This window comes from Ruditapes philippinarum, unplaced genomic scaffold (genome assembly GCF_026571515.1).
Source record: "Ruditapes philippinarum isolate M1 unplaced genomic scaffold, ASM2657151v2 ctg1306_1_1_1_1, whole genome shotgun sequence".
Taxonomy (NCBI): Eukaryota; Metazoa; Mollusca; class Bivalvia; order Venerida; family Veneridae; genus Ruditapes; species Ruditapes philippinarum.
The window spans coordinates 46,928-63,648 of NW_026862496.1; the positions used below are offsets into that span (position 1 = coordinate 46,928).

Sequence of the window (16,721 nt, forward strand, 5' to 3'; positions counted from 1 at the left end):
ACATCTTCATTTAAAAACTATAAAGTGCTATCTATATTAATTTACACGAAGATCTACTCTTATGAAATACTAGTGTCACGGTTCAGAACTTTGCACTATTTAGGGGAGAAGATGTGTAAGCGGCCGAATAGCTCAGTCGGTAGAGCCGCAGAATGGTATTCCGAGGGTCCCGGGTTCGAGTCCCGGTCAGGTTGCACATTTTTCTCACCCTGTGACATTTGGCGCCCAACATGGGACCTGTGACTGCCTGTAGCTCAGAGTTCAATTAGCATTGCTCTGTAGCTTTGTGAAATTCGAGGACGAACTTCAATATTATATTGTGGTGAAGTATGTCACGGTTCAGACCTTTTCACTATTTAGGGGAGAAGATGTGTAAGCGGCCGGATAGCTCAGTCGGTAGAGCCGCGGAACGGTATTCCGAGGGTCACGGGTTCGAGTCCCGGTCAGGCTGCACATTTTTCTCACCCTGTGACACTAGTCCAAATAATTAGCCGTGAAAAAAGTTATTTAACATTTTATATTTATCATTGTGACATTTTACATTTGAAATTATTGAGGCTTTTTTCGATGTCTAAACTGATTGTATCAAGAAGACGTAGCATAAATCAAATTTATAAAAGTAAAGAATTTCATGTCAAAATATGTGCAATGCAATGAAAAATATACTTTTATTTCATCAACAAACTGACAGTTTCAAAATCACTTCTTTATTGGTTGGAACACTGATTTAAAATTTCATCACTGATGTTTCCATCTATTGTCAGCTATATTGCAACTATACATGTTGGGGGAATACAATTTATGCATCAACAGTTGACAAAATGTTTTTTCCCTATGTTATAAATATACATTTACACCTAATACAAAATTTATGTTAATAAGTTGCATAATTGCATTAGGATTTTAGATTAAAAGAATGATTTTTATTCAGCATTGATAGAATAAAAGAACAAAATAAACGAGTATCATTAATCAAAATAAAACTAGTAAAAAATCCGTTTAAACTTCATGATTTTACTAATCAAGTGCGACCATGTCGCATTTGGATACTGGTATCCTTGGTGAATATTGCACAGCCATATTGCTACCTAGTTGGATAACGTCATGGCAGTGGTGATATTTAAATGGACAGAGATCTATCTCCTATGTAAGGTGACAATACTAATTTTAGTTTGTATTAATTAGCATGTTCATTTTGCATTTAACTTTCATAGGCGGTACAAGTCAACCCGGCCCCAAGTCAACCCGGCCTCAAGTCAGCCCGGCCCCAAATTGGTCAACCCGGCCCCAAACCAATGTTATTTTTGGTCAACCCGGCCCCTTTTTTTTTTATTATTTATTTGCTTTAAAATGTCAACACTTATCAAGAAATGAAATAAAAATTAACAAAAAAAACAACAACAAAAGTTTAACGATGATGTCTTTTATTATATATTTTATATAAAATCTTTCAATATTAACAAACAAGCAACACATGCATAATTTACTGTTTTTACAATGTCCAATGCATAGTTATACAATGTTCAATGCATAGTTCTACAATGTTCAATGTTTAGTTCTATAATGTTCGTCACGTACAAACACCAATTCACTCGTCGTCTTCTTCTGCCTCTCTTCTTCCTAGTATGGGTCTATACATGGTAGACACACTCTTCAATAGGGCGGTTTAGACATAATAATGCTGGTAAATATACTTAAATCATAAAGAGTAATTTCATTTCTACTTGATAATATTATCCCAAAACAATGGACGGTATCTGAAATATTAATTATACTTGATTGTATATACATGTATATCAATTTAGATAACGTGTGTCTTTAATTGTGTGAAAGTTTTGATAAGTGCGATAATGCACTTCACTGAAGTGAAGTACGGAGTAACATTTTACGGCTGCCACATAGCATTTGATACCTGCTTTTGCGATATTATATAAATATCTTAAATGAAACTTTAGTACACGATAATGCATGCTATGAATTACGTGCTATATTACCAGTAGTATATTTGAGTTGATATAAACATTTATACCACAGCTATTATTTTGAATGTTTCAAACATTTCAATAGGAGTATCATATGACAGATGATATGCTTCAACTTTCATCTTCCCATTTAAACGTTCCACGACATCTTCAACGAAATTCTCTACCCAGAATTCTCTTTGACCAAATCCACATTCTCTGAGAAGACGTCCACTCGTAAGTTGTAGGTCGGTGTCTACATCGGTTGGTAAACATATTACTGTATGGAAAGAAAGTGCAATTATCATATCGTGTCCTTCAAGAGGAATTCTTCTTAACACATATCAGTGTATGTATAATTATTTGTGATAATTTCTAATAGTATAAAGAGGTGGTATAATATGCAATTTATCTTGATAGGTACAAGGTATAAGTACATCCATAACCGAGAAAGATGAGTGATAATAGTATCATTCAAGTAAGTTGTACCTTTGATTTCATTAGTTTCTTCATTTACATAAAGTCAAAAATAAGTACTACTTAACCAAGTGCATTATGTTTGTGCATAATACAATCATGGGGGCGCTAGTCTCAATTAAGGATAGCCTAACTAATGTAGAAAAATAACATCAAGAGCTAGAAATTATAGAATGGTATTGTATATTAAACTTAACAGCTGATGAGCGTAAATCTATGATATAAGTATTTTATGCAATGCAAAACCAGTTTTAATAAAACTTCCAGTTTAGAGGTATATAATTATCTTTATTTTGACTTTACACTGAAAATTGGAACTGATTTTGTTATATATCTATAATATTTTGTCTGCAATCAAATTGCCTTTCGAAAAAAAAACATTCTATTAATTCAAGATCATGAAGAGACGGTTATTCTGTGTATGATATTGTATATAATTTCATAATCACATTGTTGAATATTTTAGGTATACAACAAAACGTGTTTCCAAGCTGTAGCTTTTATAAATATAATTAAAACATTGCCAATCTGCTTTGACCGTTCATATCATGTCAAAAAGACAATAATGTTTACCTTTGAATATATTGAGATCAGTTATTTTCTTCGGATGATATCTCCGTCTCATCTTACAGAAATAAAGGACCAATACATTTCTCCATATTGCATGTATATCAACACTTAAACTTACAAATAATCCAAACACTAGACACAGGGATGAACTGAACATCCATAACACACAAAATGTTAAAACTAATACCAGAAACATATTTGTATAATTCATTTTGCTGTCCTTGTATAATAAACATGAAAAAGAAAACAAATTCCCGTTTAAAATCGGTCACTTTAAATGCTATGGCTGATTACATAAACACTGTAGTATAAATGACCTACATTGATAACTATATAACATGTTTAAACACCTTTTAAAAACGCACCGTTTAGGAACTTACAAATTCTGTAAATTTAACTGACCATGTCTATCTATCTCTGGATACTGCCAACCTGTCTTACGAGTGTTATAGGCTGGAATCTGTACTTGTATGTATTATTCATAGAGAGAATTATAAAGCCTTTCATTAACGACAACTGAAATTTTAAATTCTATTTGCTTAAAAACATAAAGATCAGGATCAACAAGTTAGCCTTGATAAATGTCACTAAGTACGAATAAAAAAATGAACAATTTTTCAATGTGTGAGGAAACGAAACCAATGGTCGCATTATTGTACTCACTTTCAGCAAATGAGCATCAACTTCGATAAAGTCTTTATCATTATTTTTATTATTATTATTATTATTATTATTATTATTATTTAATAATTATTATAATCATTAATATAATGTCAAGTCCGTGTCAATGAAAATGTAAGTGACGCTTTTGACAATGAAACATTTAAACATTACATGTTGTATGCATAGCTTGTCATAAAAACATTTATTTCAATTGATTTTGCAATTTGGGCAAAAAGTATTTGTGTCCCGATCATATATGAGTATTTGAATCTCAATTAAGCTATAAAGAGGTAAACTCAAACACAAATTATTTTTATATTAATTTATTAGACGACACTACTTGTTTCATATATTATTTTCTACCATCAAACACCTTTCCAAGAATCTTTAACTTGTTTGAAATAATCCGAATGAAATTCTTGGAACGTTATAACTACATTTTCAAACTTGGATTTATTCAAGGTGGTACTTTTGCTCCCCAATAATGTAGACATCTTGGTCCCGACAATTTGATGAACAGATAACACGGTGGCACACAGACATTTATCGGCGTTCCTGAGAATAGATTGTGTTACATAAAATGCTTTTTCATCAATGAATGATATCTGAAATATACAGAAAATAATATTTGAAAACAGTAAATGACATAATACATCACAGGTATGAATGAATAAATCCACAATGTCTTGATCTATACGAGTATTAATGATTACTTTATGCGAATTTTGCTCCAGAAGACCATCAAGTATCCGAAATATTGAACATCACACAAGGATTACTTTTATACTTTTAGTGTCTAATTGAAATTAACCCTTTTTTAACATAATTGTGTTAAATAAATAAATGAGATTGACGGCAACTTGCTATAGTAAATTGTTCATTTAATGGTTTCAATAAAAGTATCGCTTGTGACATTATAATAACACATAACCTTATCAATATTTTTTGTATTAATTCTGAAATTCACGTATTCTTCGTCAACTTACACTTCTTATATTATAACTTATATTCATGTAGTGATTACACTTACTTTAGTTACAATATCAAAGCTTTCAAACACCCTGATGGGATATTTGAAGCATGTATACCGCCCTGATGGAAGGAGCTCTGCATGTCGTGAGCTTAAAGCATCGTACACATAGTTTTCTGTCCAAAATTTGAGCAGAGCAAAGTCGCATTCTCTCAGCAGACATCTTTCTGTCAGAAGCAAATTAAAGTCTGTGTCTGTAGGTAGACACAAAACTGCAATAAAAATTATAAGACATTTAAAAGGTAACCAACTTTAACAATTACAATGCTATGATTTGAATCAGTCCATTTTGGATTTTAGTATGAAAAAATGACTTACAATCCTGAGACGATTGGTAATGGTGATACCAAATTACCACGTTGTTTCACCTATATTTTAAATATTCATACATACTTGTGCTGGACTGGTACTGCTTTGAATATATTATAACTCATGAATGATACACATAGTTTATATTTTAAGCACAAAATAAATAAATTCTTTAATGACAAACTTAGTTTCTCCAGTTATAAAATGTACCATAACGGTTAAATACCTTTAAAACTGTTCGTTTCCATTAACTTTCTTGAATTAAATCGTCTTGTTATTTTGTAAAAACAAGAGAAAATAAATGTTTTAACAACATGATACATATCATAAAGTATGCACATAAAAAGTGCAATCAGTGAACATATTAGTGATTCAAAACTCCAAAATATACCAAAAATTACACAGAAAATTACAAATAAAAGTGTAGCTCCCATGTTTAACGCAATGTTTAACACTTTAAACGCATTTATTAAATCACAAAACATAACATTTGCGAGTGTGTAAATATGTATTACCAAATAGAAAACAATGAATTCTTATCACTATTTTGCATCTTAACCACATAATAAGAGGCTATTCAGAGGCAACCTAACTGAATTATGCTACATTTTTCAATGGATTTGAATTTCTAAGTATGTGTTAATATTCATGCCCTGAAACCAAGTAAATTTTAAGACAGAAGCCTTAAAATGATATTTATTTGAAGCTTTAATGCTATCTATGCCTGGAAATGAAACACAAAACATTCTTATATAGGAAACAGACAAAGAAGCAATTTATTTGTGACATTCTATTTAAATATTTGAGCAAAATGGTAAAAATTAGTGCCGAGCGAAGAAATTTCCGCCCCTAAATAAAGTCGAAAAGTTAATCGAAACAGCACCCTAAACTTTTTAATTATTATATATCAGTTTTGAACCTGACAATGTGCATTTGTAATGATATACCTGCAACACCCATCAAAAGTGGCCAATGTGCTTACATCAGGTCCTGTCAAGTTATACATGAAGTCTTCAAACCTGGCATGTGTATAGCCAATGTACAGCATTTCTTTGAAATCTGAAAAATATTTTTAATGACCAAGGTCTACATTATTCATCATCAACATATCACCAATTGATTATCACTCAAATTCACTGTTCAAAGAAAAATTAAACCATTATTAACTCTTATGTAACACTAATACTCTTGTTCATATGTAAACAATGCTTGTAGATTGACCCCTTTGACACATTATCTGCTGTAAACACCAACAGTTGCACTGAAATAATGAAATATCATACCTAGACAGGCTGTATACATCCATTCTTCCAAAATATCAGTTTTTCATGGTGTAATCAATGAAGACAAAGTTCTACTGTGAATTATGACAGTTCCAATTTCTTTCTCTTTAGGTCAGACACTCACATTGATATTTCCATAGACTTACATTATAAGAAATGGTCCCTTATCCTACCTTAAAATTCAGTTTTCATGCTAAAGAGGTATTTTTTTCTAGCAGAATGAAATGCCTGACACATAAAAATGTTTCTGTTATATAGGGGTAGCCGACCAAATTTTTTGCAAATTGACTTCAAAGAGGATTACCCCCCATTTCATTGAAATTTTCTGCTGATCACAGGACTGACATACACTTTTTATAAATGCAAATATCCAAGTCAAAATTATCACAGAGACTCATGAAATATTTCATTTTCTTCAGAAAACATTGTAGTGTTACTTTTTAAATTAGTTTTTATACTTAAAAACACCCCACTTTCATCCAATCGCCTCATGTATAAACTGAATCATACGGTTTTCCCTGCACTTTTTTTCAGCCAATCACTGGCCGTGTTACAATACGATACCCTGACCTAGAGTGCGAGGAGTATGGAAAGAAAGACGTCCCAGCCCATCTAAACATAACAAAGCGAACAAAAGACCTCCCAGGAAATTTACAACTAGGACGGAAGCCCTCTCAGAAATCTACAGGTTGGAGAAGAGCCTTGCCCCCTTGCCTGATTGATAACCTCGTCCCATTTTGGTTAAAGACATGTACACGGGATTTAGCAACTTTTATTTGAGAGTAAGTTAGTGCTCACTTGCGGTTTATGGTAACCGCCGTATGAACACATCTGCAGATCTTTATAAATTCAAACTATCAATCACTATATATATTCGTGTTTAAATGTTGTATTCTGGTTAAGCCGGTGGTAGGGGGCGTGGACGGTAGCTTGCAATTACCACTACAGTCCATGAACAGGCTCAATCAAACCGAGCCTGCAACATTTTCAATTTTGACATGATGGGCTTTCTTTAGGAATTCTGTTTTTCTCTATTTTATTGTCACAACGTTAACAGTGTTATTTGTGTCATATAGAGGCCGTAAAATCGCCCCGTACGTTGTACAAGTACTTTCGATCTTTGAAGATCGTTCAGTACGATATTATTGTAGTGTGTACATCTTTATGGTATTTTTTCTTTCTTATATTTGGATTTTTCTACTTGGGTGGTTCCAGTACTCCTTAAGGTAGACCATGGGTAATGGGCACCATAAGGAACTGTAAAATTGACAACATAGGACAGTTATATGTCTTCAAGGTCACATGTATGCAAAATTGAAATAAAATTTACCGTGTGGTTTATGAGTTATGGATATATTTCTGTTATGGATATATTTCTGAACCAAGACTTTGCCATTTGAAGGGCTTATTTTCATAAATGAGATGAAACTTTTAATAATCTGTACATAATATCATCATTATAAAAAATGTTTTTCTATTGCTCATTTTTAAGAAACAAATAATAACATTCAGGTAACAAATAACACAAGCAAAATGTTTGTTTATGAACAAAATGTTCTTAATATGTATAAAAATGTTACCCTACCCCACCCACTTTAAACACTAATTTTACCATTTCCCATCTTAAATGCCTTATTCAAAATATCCCTTAAACTTACCATAATGAGGGGCTGTTTTCAAAGTTTGCCTAAATTTTCTTAACAGTATATTGGTTGATCATGCGAAATATAAAATACCTTTACAGTGTAGTTTTTATTTTATTAAACTTTGAAAATATCTGGTATCATATTTGCTGTAAATTTTGGCATTATTTAGCAAATAAATACCTACAAAAATTATATAATTTAAATCTAACCCTTTTTTCTTCCATAAAGGACCAGAGAGATACATAAATAATGTTAAAAAGAAAAAAAAGAAAAAGAAAAAAAAGTTGCCACTTCTTGGGTTTGAACCCACGCCCCTCAATTTCAATGCAGTTGGCAAGTGATTCTAGCCTATTTGAATACTCTTCAAAGTGAAGGTAATGCATTACCCATGGTCAATACTGTAATAGTATAATAATCACTTTTAGGATATGTGGCCTGCTCTTTTAAATTTTCCTTCTTGACGTCATATCCGTGATATGCAGGTTTCATATACCTCTGATCTCCTTTCCATATTCCATTGTGTTTAGTTCCGCCCATTATTTATCTATTTCCATAATCTAAGCTTATTCAAAGTTTAAATAAATTTTATTTTACAGTTTTCAATCTGCCAATATGCATATTTTGAGTATGTAACATTTTCATGTTATTTTAACTCGCTCAAAGAATTGGAGTCCAAAATTACCGTATAGTATCTAAAGTCAATGGACAACAGGGTTTTTTTGGCGTATTTTATTGCCGTCCCAATTGAAAATAGTATATTATTTTCCCAATCTACAGAAAAAATTCCCAATTGAAATTTACAAAATAAAAATGTTGAATAAAAATTCTAAAATCTTTAAAAATAAGGGCTTTTTCGTTGTAATAGTGCTTAAATGTTTGATGATGCCATCCTAGACAGTAATTCTTTGCATCCATTTAATCACTGTAAACTTTAGTCATGCATTTTTCCCAATTTTTAACAAAACACCGCTGAAATTCCCAATTTCATGGGTATGGGTCATGTTCCCAAAAATCCTGGGGGAAAAAACCTAGACAATAAGTCTATAGCAATGAAGTTGACCTTCTTTGCGTAATATAAATATTCCAACCATGTTTATAACTTACCTGTAGTAAATTTTAGATTTCTGCTTTCATTCCAGGAAATCTGTCATTACTGGTGTCGGTAATACGGTGTGTATATTGGGAGCATAGTGCATCCTATATAGAGTAACTTCAAATCGAGGAAAACAGTTATTTTTTTACAAGCTGTAAAATATCATTACACAGAACCTCAGTAATGTTAGTAAATTTAGTTGGAGTACGGGGATATCGACCTCACAACTACTGGATTTTAGTCCTGATTATCACTACTAGACCATGCATCGCTCGGACTTTTAATGAAGGGTCCTCTAGTGCTTAATTGTGTGTAGTGATTACATTTATTATAAGCAAGCTCCACCTATTTACAGTCTACTCATATATTGTTACATACATTATATACAGATATACATATTATTTGGGTTGAGTAGAGATGTATAACAATTAAAGAATATAAGACAAAACCATCGGACCTTAAGTTTTGACCATTCTTATAAGAATTCATTTAGCTAATAACAATACAGCAAAGACAGGACTGAGGTGGATAACGAATCCTGTACAGGTCACCACCACTCATTACTCATGCTCTGACAGGGATAATTTTGTGAATGATTTGCATTCATTAAATTCCTAAAGGATTTTATACAAACAGGGTGGTGTTTGTATATCAGTAGAAAACTTAATTGTCGTGTTTTTGCTTTAAGTTTCACCATAACAAATCTAATCGCAAATTTTATTCCCTTTCATAAGGAATTTTCGTCGAGGTGTTCCGGTTGTATCAAATCATCAGGCTATTATGTCTTGCAATAGCTACTTATCCTAGATATGATGTTTTACGATTGGAACACAGAGCAGGAGCAATAGCAACTTTCCTGCCTCGGTTAAGGACTTTGAACACAGATGCTGTACTTCGGTGTAACATGCGCTAAATAAACTAATAATGTAAATAAACGAATAGTAAGTAAATACTGGTTGTAGTTGACTGAGTTTAATAGTTGAATTAAGTAAATTTATAGATCTGACATTAAACAGTGCATTGTTCATTGTTTATATACTAAGTCATATTGATATTTGTCGACGTAGCTCAGTATATGGTTTTTCATGTATATAGGACAGAGGACGCAATACCTGTAAATATCTAAGATATTTATTTATAACAAATATTTACAAAATATAAAAATAAACGTAGTACATATGCTATGACAAAATTTAAAGTGCAGATAATAGAATATTACATCAAGAATATTTTTCGTTCTATGACATTCATTTTAAACAAAGAATTGTTAAAATCTGTCACTTTGTAAAACTATTCTTAATTCGTGTTAAGTCCGAGATGATCGTGAGTAATCGTCAAAGTGTTCCAATTGAGTTGAGAGTAGTATTTTCTTTTCATCTATTTCATTTATTAGATCTTTTTCGGTCACCAGCTCGCTCTAAAGTTAGTCTCTTAAAAACACTTGCCGTTTAAATATGACGCAACATCTTTATTATTTTTTATCAGTATATTAAATATCAAAACACTGTTTTTAGTGTAGACGCATCTTCATGTTAAAGCGCCCCTAAGCGCACACCACGGGAGTGTAATCAGATAACAACATTCAGTAATGCCTCTAATAATGTTCTTCAACACTTATATAAGTACATTTATTTTATTGTGAATGTATACATTAGTGCAATTTAAGTATTACGTAAGAAAGTATACTTAACAAAGGTATAGATACTAAGTAGTAAAAAGCTATTGTTTCTTAGAAAAGTTCCCACTTAGCGTGTGTAGTTTCTGTAACAGGTCTGGTGGAACCGGTTTACTTTCTATATCACATTTATCTAATGAATTAAGAATTTGTTTCGTCGTAACGTTTGTGAGTTTGTGGCGGGATAAAATGGTCGCACATTGCTTCTTGTCTCTGTTTCTTACTATCGTCTGCTTCATATAGAACGCTGCGTCATCCCAGTATATTACCTGAAATATAATTTTTAAAAAAAAAGTCTCGTGTAAAATGACGTTGCAATCAAATAATATACTGGCATTATGTAATTTCTTGTAACATATCACCTGCTTAATACCGGCACAATATGAAATACAAAGGAAACAAACAGTATTCAAGTTTCAAATAGAATGGTCATGAAACTTTGTAAATTGGTACAAATATAAGCTAGTTGAAGTTTTATTGATAAACCTGTAACGAAGCTAGTATTTCCAAATTTTAATATCTGAAAAAAAAGTGATTTGTGGAGTCAATGATCCCGAAGGACCAGAAAAATTATCAACACTGAAGTGAAGTACGGAGTAACATTTTACGGCTGCCACATAGCATTTGATACCTGCTTTTGCGATATATAAATATCTTAAATGAAACTTTGATACACGATAATGCATGCTATGTATTACGTGCTATATTACCAGTAGTATATTTGAGTTGATATAAACATTTATACCACAGCTATTATTTTGAATGTTTCAAACATTTCAATAGGAGTATCATATGACAGATGATATGCTTCAACTTTCATCTTCCCATTTAAACGTTCCACGGCATCTTCAACGAAATTCTCTACCCAGAATTCTCTTTGACCAAATCCACATTCTCTCAGAAGACGTCCACTCGTAAGTTGTAGGTCGGTGTCTACATCGGTTGGTAAACATATTACTGTATTGAAAGAAAACGCAATATTTATATCTGTTATTCAAGAGGAAAGTTATTCTTGACAAATATAAATGTAAGTATATTTATTTGTGATAAGTTTTAATAGTATAAAGACGTGGTATAATATGCAATTTACATGTATCTTGATAGGTACAAGGTATAAGTACATCCACAACCGACAAAGATGAGTGATAATAGTATCATTCAAGTAAGTCGTACCTTTGATTTCATTAGTTTCTTCATTTACATAAAGTCAAAAATGAGTTCTACTTAACCAAGTGCATAATACAATCATGGGGGCGTAAGTCTCAATAAAGGATAGACTAACTAATGTAGAAAAATAACGTCAAGAGCTAGTAATTATATAATGGTATTGTATGCTGATGAGCGCAAATCTATGATATAAGTATTTTATGCAATGCAAAACCAATTTTAATAAAACTTCCGGTTTAGAGGTATATATCTTTATTTTGACTTTACACTGAAAATTGGAACTGATTTTGTTATATATCTATTATATTTTGTTTGTAATCACATTGCCTTTCGAAAAACAAACATTCTATTAATTCAAGATCATGAAGAGATGGTTATTCTGTGTATGATATTGTATATATTTAATTTCATAATCACATTTTTGAGTATTTTGGGTATACACACAAACTCACTTCAACACCACGTATTTCCAAGCTGTAGCTTTTATAAATATAATTAAAACATTGCCAATCTGCTTTGACCGTTCATATCATGTCAAAAAGACAATAATGTTTACCTTTTAATATATTGGAATCAGTTATTTTCTTCGGATGATATCTCCGTCTCATCTTACAGAAGTAAAGGACCAGTACATTTCTCCATATTGCATGTATATCAACACTTAAACTTACAAATAATCCAAACACTAGACACAGGGATGAACTGAACATCCATAACACACAAAATGTTAAAACTAATACCAGAAATATATTTGTATAATTCATTTTGCTGTCCTTGTATATTAATCATGAAAAAAGTAAACTACTCCCCGTTTAAAATCAGTCACTTTAAAAAACTATATATATAAATAGTAAGAGATTAATACACAGCAGAGTAGGGCCGGAAGGTGATAATCGGCCCGCAAAATGAATAATGGCCCCGAGGGCTTCAGCCCGAGGGCATTATTCATTTCAGGGCCGATTATCACCTTCCGGCCCTACTCTGCCGTGTATTAATGTCTTTAATACACTTGGTAGATCTAATAGTAGCATTTGTTTAAAAAAAAAAACAAATACTTTGAAGTTCTTTCGTTGAAATTCTTGTCTACACTTCTACTGTTCTGTACAGAGATGTTTACTGTTTGTGTGTTCAAAGCAGTAGAATCTAGAAGCAAGTTTTATTTTCATTTTTTTTTTCGGAATGAATTTGTCGTATTATTTCTTCAAATTTCAATAGTAACAAAAATGTGTTTGTACGAAATACGCTTAAGCTCTCATAATAAAATAAAGCGATTCGTGCTGATAACCTACTTTCACTTTTACAGTTAACTGTTTGATGACGTAAAATATGACGTCATTGTTTCAGTTTGTGCACGTGCACATGTTCTGCGGGCTGATAACTAGTTCTCGGCCCCGGGCCGCAAACTCATAATAGGTCACGTGACACTCATAATCAGTTGAAATCATAGGCAATTTTGTTACTATATTTAGTAACAAGTGTATTAATGTAGTATAAATGACCTACATTGATAACTTTAAACATGTAAACACCTTTTAAAAAAACCCACCGTTTCGGAAATTACAAATTCTGTAAATTTAATTGACCATGTCATGAACATACATATATATACAGAGAATTTTAAGCCTAACATTAATGACAACTGATATTTTAAATAATATTTTGCTTAAAAAGCATAAAGGTTAGTATCAACAAGTTAGCTTTATAAATGTCACTAAGTAGGAATAAAGAAGGAACAATTTTCCAATTTGTGAGGAAACGAAACCAATTGTCGCAAAATTGTGCTCACTTTCAGTAAATTTTCTTCAACTTCGATAAACTCTTTAAATATTTTAAATAATCTTCATCATCATCATCATCTTCATCATCATCATCATCATCATCATCATCATCATCATCATTATTATTATTATTATTATTATTATTATTATTATTATTATTATTATTATTATTATTATTATTGATATCATGATTATTATTTCAATGTCAATTCTGTGTCAATGAAAAAGAAAGTGGCGCTTATATTAGTGAAACATTTAAACATTACATGTTGTGTACATAACTTGTCATAAAAACATTTATTTCAAGTGTTTCCTTGGAATATGGGCAAAAAGTATTTGTGTCCCGATCATAAAGAAGTATATGAATCTCAATTAAGCAACCACAAGGTAAACTCAAACACAAATTATTTTTATATTAATTTATTAGACGACACTACTTGTTTCATATATTATTTTCTACCATCAAACACCTTTCCAGGAATCTTTCACTTGTTTGAAATAATCCGAATGGAATTCTTGGAACGTTATTACTACATTTTCAAACTCGGATTTATTCAAGGTGGTACTTTTGCTCCCCAATAATGTAGACATCTTTGTCCCGACAATTTGATGAACAGATAACACGGTGGCACACAGACATTTATCGGCGTTCCTTAGAATAGATTGTGTTACATAAAACGATTTTTCATCAATGAATGATATCTGAAATATACAGAACACAGTAAATGACATAATACATCACATGTATAAATGAATAAATCGACAATGTCTTGATCTTTACCAGTATTCATGATTACTTCAAACGAATTTTGCTCCATTAGACCATCAAGCATCCGAAATATTTAACATCACATAAAGTTTATTCTTATACTTTTAGTGGCTAATTGGAATTTACCCCTTTTTTCATTCATATAATTGTGTTTAATAAATAAATGAGATTGACAGCAACTTGCTATGGTAAACTGTTCATTTAATGGTTTCAATAAAAGTATCGCTTGTGACATTATGATAACACATACTCTTATCAATATTTTTTGTATTAATTTTGCAATTCACGTATTCTTCGTCAAACTTACACTTCTTATATTATAACTTATATTCATGTAGTGATTACACTTACTTTAGTAACAATATCAAAGCCTTCAAACACCCTGATTGGATATTTGAAGCATGTATATCGCCCTGATTGAAGTAGCTCCGCCTTTCGTGAGCTTAAAGCATCATACACATAGTTTTCTGTCCAAAACTTTAGCAGAGCAAAGTCGCATTCTCTCAACAGACATCTTTCTGTCAGAAGCAAATTAAAGTCTGTGTCTGTTGGGAGACACAAAACTGCAATAAAAAAAGATTATAAGACATTTAAAAGGCAACCAACTTTAACAATAACTATGCTGAATCTGTGATTTGAATCAGTCCATTTTGGATTTTAGTATGAAAAAATAACTTACAATACTGAGACGATTGATAATGATGATACCAAATTACCACGTTGTTTCATCTATATTTTAAATATTCATACAGACTTGTGCATTATAAATACAAAAGGTAAATGGTATCTTTTCAATTTTTGTTGTCGAGTTCAACGGTATCTTTGCAGTTAGCAGGATTTATAAAATCTGGAAAAAGGATGATCCCTTGTTAGTAATAATAATAATGAAAACTGAAGTCTCAGCTTGAATGAGTCTGTACATGAGGGATAATAAAAAAAGTGTAACATCCCTCTCGCTCCCCACCAACACTAAAACCATGCATCTTCTATTTAAAAGTGGTTAGTTGTCCATTATAAGCTATTGTTAATCACGAGGAAAGCCTTATAATAGTTTGAAATCATCTACACAGACTGGCCTGGAAATGTTTTGAATATTTTTGTATTATTACTCATGAATGATACACATATTTTAAATATTAAGCACAAAATAAATAAATTCTTGAATAACAAATTTAGTTTTTCGAGTAATAAAATGTACCATAAACGGTTAAATACCTTTAAAACTGTTCGTTTCCATTAACTTTCTTGAATTAAATCGTCTCGTTATTTTGTAAAAGCAAGAGAAAATAAAAGTTTTAACTAAATGATACATATCATAAAGTATGCACAGAAATAGTGCAATCAATGAACATATTAGTGATTCAAAACTCCAAAATACACCAAAGATTACACAGAAAATTACAAATAAAAGTGTAGCTCCCATGTTTAAACGCATTTATTAAATCACAAAACATAACATTCGTTTTTATTAAAGCATATATAATTGATCAATTGTGTACCCTATTGTCTATAAATATATTTTACAAATCTATATGACATTTTAAACCTGAAAGTTTAAATTTAGGTATTGGATATTTACACTACTCCTTTACAATACTCAATTATTTTATTGCATTAAGCATACAATGATATTATATGTTTATACAATAATATTATATGTTTATAGAATAACATTGTATGTTAATACAATAATATATGTTTATACAACACACAATTTTATTCAGCATTAAACATACACATTTATGCCCAATACAAAGATGATAATTGACAGAAATGCCGAATGAAATATTGTCTGGAGAAAGTTAGTCAAATTACTTTAACAATTGTCACAATTAAACAACGTAAATAAAGTACATATCCTTTCTACAAATATACAACAATGAATAAAAGTTGGATATGTTAGAATAATGTTTCTGACAAAGGTTGTTATTTATAAGATGCGAGTTTTTTCACTGCAAAATAAAAAGAAACTACTTAACTCAGTAGAACCGATATACAATTTTTCTAATTAACTTATATCTGGCCAGCAACAATAATATTGTTTAAAATTGATTTCTAAAATCAGGATAAAATGGAAATACTTATGGACAGGAGTCTCTGTTCTCGTGCAATATCATTTTGTCTCCCAGATTATATGTAAATGTTATTTGAAGATGTTCAAAACCGTGACATAGCTATTTTATATTTCTTCTCAGTTTGAAAATGAAATATTCTTCGAATATAGTTATGGCTCATTAAATGAAATAGATAAAAACGGAATCCCTATAGTAAGAATAATTGAAAATGTTGCAGGCTCGGAT

At 31.2% G+C, this 16,721-nt stretch overlaps 4 protein-coding genes across 4 annotated transcripts; all 4 read right to left on the reverse strand.

Moving 5' to 3' along the window:
• Positions 1-2,023: 2,023 nt before the first annotated feature.
• Positions 2,024-3,284, reverse strand: LOC132719281 (uncharacterized). The gene is made up of 2 exons (XM_060703037.1): positions 3,012-3,284; positions 2,024-2,241 (listed from the first exon to the last, which is right to left on the reverse strand). The coding sequence occupies exons 1-2, from the start codon at positions 3,217-3,219 to the stop codon at positions 2,024-2,026; spliced, it is 426 nt and encodes a 141-aa protein (XP_060559020.1). The 5' UTR covers positions 3,220-3,284.
• A 736-nt stretch (positions 3,285-4,020) lies between these two features.
• LOC132719282 (protein THEM6-like) lies at positions 4,021-5,457 on the reverse strand. The gene is made up of 3 exons (XM_060703038.1): positions 5,237-5,457; positions 4,702-4,913; positions 4,021-4,276 (listed from the first exon to the last, which is right to left on the reverse strand). Exons 1-3 carry the CDS (start codon positions 5,442-5,444, stop codon positions 4,037-4,039), a joined length of 660 nt encoding a protein of 219 aa, XP_060559021.1. The 5' UTR covers positions 5,445-5,457; the 3' UTR covers positions 4,021-4,036.
• Positions 5,458-10,217: 4,760 nt separating this feature from the next.
• On the reverse strand, positions 10,218-12,704 carry LOC132719283 (protein THEM6-like). The gene is made up of 3 exons (XM_060703039.1): positions 12,431-12,704; positions 11,453-11,664; positions 10,218-10,976 (listed from the first exon to the last, which is right to left on the reverse strand). The coding sequence occupies exons 1-3, from the start codon at positions 12,636-12,638 to the stop codon at positions 10,752-10,754; spliced, it is 645 nt and encodes a 214-aa protein (XP_060559022.1). The 5' UTR covers positions 12,639-12,704; the 3' UTR covers positions 10,218-10,751.
• Positions 12,705-14,114: 1,410 nt separating this feature from the next.
• On the reverse strand, positions 14,115-15,404 carry LOC132719286 (protein THEM6-like). The gene is made up of 3 exons (XM_060703041.1): positions 15,368-15,404; positions 14,773-14,984; positions 14,115-14,354 (listed from the first exon to the last, which is right to left on the reverse strand). The coding sequence occupies exons 1-3, from the start codon at positions 15,402-15,404 to the stop codon at positions 14,115-14,117; spliced, it is 489 nt and encodes a 162-aa protein (XP_060559024.1).
• Between the last annotated feature and the right edge of the window lie 1,317 nt (positions 15,405-16,721).

Coding starts and splice junctions, on each gene's coding strand:
- LOC132719283 (XM_060703039.1), bottom strand. CDS start 12,638: ATGAATTATACAAATATATTTCTGGTATTAGTTTTAACATTTTGTGTG. Junction 11,665..12,430: donor TGATTCCAATATATTAAAAG/GTAAACATTATT, acceptor CTTTCAATACAG/TAATATGTTTACCAACCGAT. Junction 10,977..11,452: donor CATTCAAAATAATAGCTGTG/GTATAAATGTTT, acceptor ATTATATTTCAG/GTAATATACTGGGATGACGC.
- LOC132719281 (XM_060703037.1), bottom strand. CDS start 3,219: ATGAATTATACAAATATGTTTCTGGTATTAGTTTTAACATTTTGTGTG. Junction 2,242..3,011: donor TGATCTCAATATATTCAAAG/GTAAACATTATT, acceptor CTTTCCATACAG/TAATATGTTTACCAACCGAT.
- LOC132719286 (XM_060703041.1), bottom strand. CDS start 15,404: ATGCATGGTTTTAGTGTTGGTGGGGAGCGAGAGGGAT. Junction 14,985..15,367: donor TGGTGGGGAGCGAGAGGGAT/GTTACACTTTTT, acceptor TTTTTATTGCAG/TTTTGTGTCTCCCAACAGAC. Junction 14,355..14,772: donor GCTTTGATATTGTTACTAAA/GTAAGTGTAATC, acceptor TGTATATTTCAG/ATATCATTCATTGATGAAAA.
- LOC132719282 (XM_060703038.1), bottom strand. CDS start 5,444: ATGGGAGCTACACTTTTATTTGTAATTTTCTGTGTAATTTTTGGTATA. Junction 4,914..5,236: donor GGAAACGAACAGTTTTAAAG/GTATTTAACCGT, acceptor TTTTTATTGCAG/TTTTGTGTCTACCTACAGAC. Junction 4,277..4,701: donor GCTTTGATATTGTAACTAAA/GTAAGTGTAATC, acceptor TGTATATTTCAG/ATATCATTCATTGATGAAAA.